This window comes from Anarrhichthys ocellatus, unplaced genomic scaffold (assembly GCF_004355925.1).
Source record: "Anarrhichthys ocellatus isolate YVR2014 unplaced genomic scaffold, GSC_Weel_1.0 scaffold338, whole genome shotgun sequence".
Lineage (NCBI taxonomy): Eukaryota > Metazoa > Chordata > Actinopteri > Perciformes > Anarhichadidae > Anarrhichthys > Anarrhichthys ocellatus.
In genome coordinates, this window is record NW_022280332.1 from 40,282 (window position 1) to 48,085 (window position 7,804).

General features: G+C 38.3%; 1 protein-coding gene across 1 annotated transcript in view; it reads left to right on the forward strand.

The window, feature by feature from the left end:
• Positions 1 to 1,311: 1,311 nt before the first annotated feature.
• gpat3 (glycerol-3-phosphate acyltransferase 3) overlaps positions 1,312 to 7,804 on the forward strand; it is an 8,360-nt gene continuing 1,867 nt past the window's right edge. The window contains exons 1-11 of the mRNA XM_031879647.1: positions 1,312 to 1,414; positions 2,499 to 2,680; positions 2,755 to 2,821; positions 5,178 to 5,457; positions 5,711 to 5,785; positions 5,996 to 6,085; positions 6,158 to 6,251; positions 6,329 to 6,444; positions 7,171 to 7,226; positions 7,315 to 7,400; positions 7,552 to 7,680. Coding sequence (XP_031735507.1) covers positions 2,537 to 2,680; positions 2,755 to 2,821; positions 5,178 to 5,457; positions 5,711 to 5,785; positions 5,996 to 6,085; positions 6,158 to 6,251; positions 6,329 to 6,444; positions 7,171 to 7,226; positions 7,315 to 7,400; positions 7,552 to 7,680 — 1,137 coding nt within the window. The 5' untranslated portion in view covers positions 1,312 to 1,414; positions 2,499 to 2,536. The remainder of the gene's footprint in view (positions 1,415 to 2,498; positions 2,681 to 2,754; positions 2,822 to 5,177; positions 5,458 to 5,710; positions 5,786 to 5,995; positions 6,086 to 6,157; positions 6,252 to 6,328; positions 6,445 to 7,170; positions 7,227 to 7,314; positions 7,401 to 7,551; positions 7,681 to 7,804) is intronic.

The following is a 7,804-nucleotide window of genomic DNA, read 5'->3' on the forward strand; positions in this document are numbered from 1 at the left end:
ATCAGGTCGGTCGATAAGGAGGTCGGTCGATAATCAGGTCGGTCGATGAGGAGGTCGGTCGATGATAATCAGGTCAGTCGATGATAATCAGGTCGAGCGATAATCAGGTCGATGATAATCAGGTCGGTCGATAAGGAGGTCGGTCGATAAGGAGGTCGGTCGATGATAATCAGGTCGAGCGATAATCAGGTCGGTCGATGATAATCAGGTCGGTCGATGATAATCAGGTCGGTCGATAAGGAGGTTGGTCGATAAGGAGGTCGGTCGATAATCAGGTCGGTCGATAAGGAGGTCGGTCGATGATAATCAGGTCGGTCGATGATAATCAGGTCGGTCGATGATAATCAGGTCGGTCGATGATAATCAGGTCGAGCGATAATCAGGTCGGTCGATAATCAGGTCGGTCGATGATAATCAGGTCGAGCGATAATCAGGTCGGTCGATAATCAGGTCGGTCGATGATAATCAGGTCGGTCGATGATAATCAGGTCGGTCGATAATCAGGTCGGTCGATGATAATCAGGTCGGTCGATAATCAGGTCGGTCGATAATCAGGTCGGTCGATGATAATCAGGTCGAGCGATAGTCGCAGTCTAAATGAAAAGTCCAACTAGTAAAACAATAAAATAAAGATATTTAATAACTCCTGACTTGAGTTCTGTTCTTTATTTAAAGGTTTGTTGTAGTGTTTGAAGTGTGGCTGTATAAACGAGGCTCCATTCATCACACTCACTTATTTAAGCTTCAGATCTCAGTAGAAACACAGTCACTCAGTGGAGGGGGCACCTCTTCATGTTGATCTTTGACTCATCTAAGAAACACTTGTTGGATTAAATATGATGCCGAATTCACCAGCAGACCCAAACGACTTGGAACATGTATTCAATCATATCTCACACGTTGTGTATCCTTGTTCATAATCGGTATCCCTTGAAATGTGAATGTTTCTGAACGGAGTCTGGTGTGTCGGGAGTGTTAACTCTCAGCTTGTTTTTTTTAAAAGTTGCATAAATATCGTGGCGGGAGTTTTATCTTCACGTAAACAACAAACACGTCTCTACTTAATGAATACATAAACGTAATGAACGTTTTTCTCACCACGTCTGAGTCACTGTTCACATGCTGGAACATCAGAGAAGACAAAACGATCCCGGAGACCCGGATGGTCGGATCCGCCATCATGGTTGTTGACGTCGGTGCGGTCGGATGACATCACGAGCGTCACTGAGGCGCAACGCAGCCGCAGTAAAAACCTGCGTTTTTCCAACGCAGAGGCTAACCGTCATGCTAATGCGTCATGCTAACGGTGGGGGCGTGTTTTAAACAGCGACTCTTCGGCTTCACGTTGAGACACAAGAAGAAGAAACAGTTTGTTTAGTTTTAAAAGGACGTTTAACTCCACTGTGACTCTCAGGTATGTATTCAATCATTATATATACATATACACATATATACATAGATACAGTATCTATGTATATATGTGTTGTTGTTGTTGTTGTTGTTTACTTCGACTATCGGTATTTTCCGTTAGAAGAACATTTACTACTTAAATACAATCAGCGAAGAAGTATCTTCTGAAAAATACAAATACAACTATGTACAAGTACACAAGTACTATCAGTCAAAAATACTCATGTAAAATGTCTCCTCTCAGAATTTTGAGTTATTATATTTATTTTAATCATAATTCTGGATTATTATTATATTTATTATGTTTAGTGATGCATTAACATATTATATGTTATAGCTGAGATATAATGTATATTTTATGCTGTATATAAATATATAATAGACTATAAAGATGTACAAAGTTGAAACGTATTTTACAAGATAATCATGCGTTTAGGACAAATAAAAAGTACAATATTTACCTGTGAAGATCTCGTGTATAAGAAGTATAAAATAACGCAACATAAAGTATAGTTCAGTGAAGTACTTGACTAAATACATTCCACTACTACTGAGTACAATCAACTTGTACTCAGGTACTTGTACTTTAATACTCGTTTATTTAGTCTGTGTACTTCAACACCTGTTTGTATAAAGTTGGATTTAAGCTTAACAACATAGTTAGTTAGTTCCACACATTTAAAAAAAAATGCATAATTAATTATTATGCAAATGTTTTGAATTATTAATTTGTTGTTTTGTCTATAAAACGTCAGAAAATGCTTAAAAATGACCCAAAGATATACAGTTTACTGTGATATAAAATTAATTATAAAAACTGACTAATGTCGAATAATGAATTCAAAGTTTCTGCCCTAAATATTATTCATTTGATGGAAATATAAAAACTTATAAATCTGAGAAAAAAATAACTTTTCACTTTTTCTAGTTGATCGTTTGAGCTTCAAGAAGCTGAGAGTCCAACATGAACATGTTGACCTGATGAAAAGTCAATAAAGTTATTACAGTTCATCAGCATCCATCCCATAATGGTGAAATGCTCTAAACGGTCCTTTGAATGCATCGAGTGTTGTGCGGCTGGTTTCCAGACGATGCCGTGAGTCGTGAGGCCGCTCAGCTGTCAGCGATGGACGACTGGTGCTCGGTGGCCGTGGGACTCTTCCAGGTGTGGATGTTCGTGGTGATCTTCCTCATCATGCTGCCCGCCATGTTCGGCCTCTCTCTGGGGGTCACCGGGGTCTACATCCGGATCCTGGTCCGGATCCTGGAGGTAACAGACCTCTTCACTTCTTACTCAACATGTTTGAACAGTTATGACACGAGGTCAGTAACGTGTGTTTGCAGTGGGCCACGCTACGGATCCAGAGAGGCCGGCAACAGCAGCCCAGTGTTCCTGTTCCTCTCCCCGACGGTGAGTCATCACGAATAATAATCATCAATAATCATCAATAATCATCAATAATAATCAAACGTATCGATAAGAACACACACCAGAGCTACAGGAGTTTAAAAAACACATAAAAATGTTTAAAATAAAGACTTATATTAATGTTTAAAATAAAGACGTATATTAATGTTAAAAATGAGACTTATATTAATATTTAAAATAAAGACTTATATTAGTGTTTAAAATAAAGACTTATAAAAATGTTTACACGACAGACATATTAATGTTTAAAATAAAGACTTATATTAATATTTAAAATAAAGACTTATATTAATGTTAAAAATAAGACTTATAATAATATTTAAAATAAAGACATAAAAATGTTTAAAAGAAAGACATATTAATGTTTAAAATAAAGACTTATATTAATATTTAAAATAAAGACATATTAATATTTAAAATAAAGACTTATATTAATGTTAAAAATAAGACTTATATTAATATTTAAAATAAAGACTTATATTAGTGTTTAAAATAAAGACTTATAAAAATGTTTACATGACAGACATATTAATGTTTAAAATAAAGACTTATAATAATATTTAAAATAAAGACTTATAAAAATGTTTAAACGAAAGACATTAATATTTAAAATAAAGACTTATATTAATGTTAAAAATAAAGACTTATATTAATGTTAAAAATAAAGACTTATATTAATATTTAAAATAAAGACTTATATTAATGTTAAAAATAAAGACTTATAAAAATGTTAAAAATAAAGACATATATTAATGTTAAAAATAAAGACATATTAATGTTTAAAATAAAGACTCATAAAAATTTGTTAAAGACTTATGTTAATATTTAAAATAAAGACTTATATTAATGTTTAAAATAAAGACTTATATTAATATTTAAAATAAAGACTTATATTAATATTTAAAATAAAGACTTATATTAATGTTTAAAATAAAGACATATTAATATTTAAAATAAAGACATATTAATGTTTAAAATAAAGACTTATATTAATGTTTAAAATAAAGACATATTAATGTTTAAAATAAAGACTTATATTAATGTTAATAGATAATAAATAACAAAAGAAAAAAGGCTAATTAAAACAAATGTATAAATAAAACATATAAAAATGAATTAAATTGATATAAAATATAAAACAATAAATTAAAGTGTAATGATTTTTTTTTTAACTCAGTAAACTGAATTTGTGAGTTTTGAACTGTTGGTTCAATAAAACCAGAAATCTGAAGACGTCACTTTAATGAGTTTAATCGATTCATCCAGAAAATAATCAGCAGATACTTTTTATTAATTGTGTTCAGATGAGGTTTGTAACAGATGATATATTAATCTAATATTATTATTTATTATTTATGTATTTGTTTTTTGTTTAAATCATTTCCATGTTGTCTGAAATGGTTCATCCTCTAATTAAATATAAATTAATCAAATAAATTGATGATTAAAATAATCGTTCAGATTAAAACAAGTGAAGAAATAAACTTGTGAAACAGATTCAGGATCAGCAGCTCTACTTCCTGTCAGGACGTCAGGTCATGTGACGTTTCAGATGCAGCGATCATGTGACGCTGTGTGTGTGTGTGTGTGTGTGTGTGTGTGTGTGTGTGGTCAGTTCCAGCCTCTGCAGCATGAACAACACGTGTTCATAGTCTCAGGATGAAGAAACACACAGAGGAATGTTTTCTGTTCACCACTTTAACAGATGTATCTCCATAATGTCATTATATATAATATATAAATATATATATCATTATAGTAGTATATGTATTGTTATAATATATATATATATATATATATAATTATCATTACAATAATATATATTATATATTTTATATAATATATCGTAACCCCCGGTGCTGTGGTTGTAACCCAGGTGCTGTGGTTGTAACCTCGGTTCTGTGGTTGTAACCTCGGTGCTGTGATTGTAACCCCGGTGCTGTGGTTGTAACCCCGGTGCTGTGATTGTAACCCCGGTGCTGTGGTTGTAACCCCGGTGCTGTGATTGTTACCGCTGTGGTTGTTACCCCGGTGCTGTGATAGTAATCCCCGGTGCTGTGGTTGTAACCCCGGTGCTGTGATAGTAACCCCCTTTGTTGCGATTGTAACCCCGGTGCTGGGATAGTAACCTCCAGTGCTGTGGTCTTAACCCCCGGTGCTGTGGTTGTAACCCCGCTGCTGTGGTTGTAACCCCGGTGCTGTGATTTTAACCCCCGGTGCTATAGTTGTAACCCCAGTGCTGTAATTTTAACCTCCTGTGTTGAGATTGTAACCCCGGTGCTTGGATAGTAACCTCCAGTGCTGTGGTTGTAACCCCGGTGCTGTGATTGTGTCCCAGGGATCATTGAGAGAGCGGGGGGCTCGATGGAGGAGGAGATGGGGCAGCTGAGGAGCTCGGGGTCTCTGGAGTTTTCTCTGAGCGACGCCTTCTACTTCTACCAGAAAGGTCTGGAGAGCATCATTGACGACCAGGTGACCCAGCGCTTCTCCTCCGAGGAGCTGGCCTCCTGGAACCTCCTCACCAGAACCAACCAGAACTTCCGCTACATCAGCCTCCGCCTCACCGTCATCTGGGGGGTCGGCGTCTTCGTCCGCTACTGCGTCCTCTTCCCCCTCAGGTCTGAGACCAAACCTCCATCTGGTTCTAAAGAGGTCTGAGGCAAAACACCCTCTGGTTCTAAAGAGGTCTGAGAAAAAAGGTCTCTCTGGATCTAAATAGGTCTGAGACAAAAGGTCCCTCTGGTTCTAAAGAGGTCTGAGACAAAAGGTCCCTCTGGTTCTTCACCAGAGAACACATAGAACATATTTATTGATCTCTGATCAGCAACAGAAGGACTCTGTAACGTCAGCTGGTCTCTTCTCTTCCTTCAGGATCACGTTGGCCACCATTGGTCTTTCATGGCTCGTGATCGGAACCAGTCTGCTGGGATTTCTGCCTGAGAGCAGGTACGGCAACATAGCAACCAGGCACAGCACAGGCAACCAGACACAACAAGATATGGCAATGCAGCAACCAGACTCAGCAGCACAGCAACCAGACAGAGCAACACAGAAACAAGCAACCAGACACAGTTCTACGTTTTAGAACTAATATACGGTTCTTTCTCTATATAATATGAATAATACTAATAAATAAATAATAACTGTATGTTTCAGTGTGAAGACTTGGCTCAGTGAACTCGTCCATCTGACCTGTTACAGGATCTGCTCCAGAGGACTGTCAGCCACCGTCCGCTACCACAACAAGTCAGTTATTGATTATTGATCACATGATTAGGTTTCTATCTCAACGGCATCACGTTCCTTTTGTGTCTGCAGAGAGAACAAACCTCAGAAAGGAGGAATATGTGTCGCTAATCACACGACGCCCATCGACGTGGTGATTCTGGCCAACGACGGCTGCTACGCCATGGTGAGCGCCATCCCGTCTCTGACATCACATGTGTGGATGCGGTGATGTCACTGCTCTGCTCCCTGTTCCGTCCTCAGGTGGGTCAGATCAACGGAGGTCTGATGGGGGTCCTCCAGAGGTCCATGGTGAGGTCGTGTCCTCACGTCTGGTTCGAGAGGTCGGAGATGAAGGACCGCCACACTGTGACCAGCAGGTGAGGATTCACTGCAGCGGATGCAAAGATTCATCTTTATTGAACACATAAATTCAGTCAGAATTGATAAAGACTAACTGGATCAGGACTTCTGCTTGTTTTCTTACTTCATAAGTTAATGAGACAAGTTAGTGGTGTCATCGCTGAATTTTGTTCTCAACAGACCAACTTTGTGATTTTAAATTAAAAAGCTTTAAATCTTTATATGATATTATATTTTATACACACAGTATAATCAAGTCTCTTCTTCTCAACAGTTATAAAGAGCATTAACTAGTTTTCTAATTAAAAGTTGACTGCAAATTTCTAACTGAGAACTAAGTGGAAACAAAGTGGGAATTAACTTAAAATTAACTGGGAACTAACTGGAATCCTACTTAGAACTAAGTGGAAACTTACTGGGAACTAACTGGGAACTAACTGGGAACTAAATGGGAACTTACTGGGAACTAACTGGGAACTAAATGGGAACTAACTGGGAACTTACTGGGAACTTACTGGGAACTAACTGGGAACTATCTGGGAACTTACTGGGAACTAACTGGGAACTAACTGGGAACTTACTGGGAACTTACTGGGAAATAACTGGGAACTTACTGGGAACTAACTTAAAACTAACTATGAACTACTGGGGAACTAAGTGAGAACTAAGTGGGACTTGGCCAAGGTTTCCGTGGCGGATCAAGAAAGGAGATGCTGGTCAGTAAACGTGTCCTCTGTCTGCAGGTTGAGAGCTCACGTTGCAGCTAAGACCAAACTTCCCATCCTGATATTTCCTGAAGGTCAGAGTGTGCTGATGTGATGATAATGATGATGGTGATGATGATGGTGGTTTTATGGTTTTATAACTTCTGTCTCTCGGTGAAACAGGAACCTGCGTGAACAACACGTCCGTCATGATGTTTAAGAAGGGAAGCTTTGAGATCGGAGGGACCATATACCCGGTCACCATCAAGGTGAGACAGAGGAACCAGGTCTTTAGAGGACTAAAGTACCAGACTGAGACGTCCTGAAGAGGAAGAGGGGTTGTTTTAAAACATGTCAGCTAGACTTTCACCTGGTTCACTGGAACCCACCTGGTGACATCACTTCCTGTCTGTGTCTCAGTACGATGCTCGCTTCGGAGACGCCTTCTGGAACAGCAGCAAATACAACATGGTGAGTTACCTGCTGAGGATGATGACCAGCTGGGCCGTCGTAGTCAACGTGTGGTACCTCCCTCCCATGACCAGACAGGTACACCTCCACCTACACTGTTACATCACTTCACCTGTTACATCACTTCACCTGTTACACCACTTCACCTGTTACAACACTTCACCTGTTACACCACTTCACCTGTTACACCACTTATCCTGTT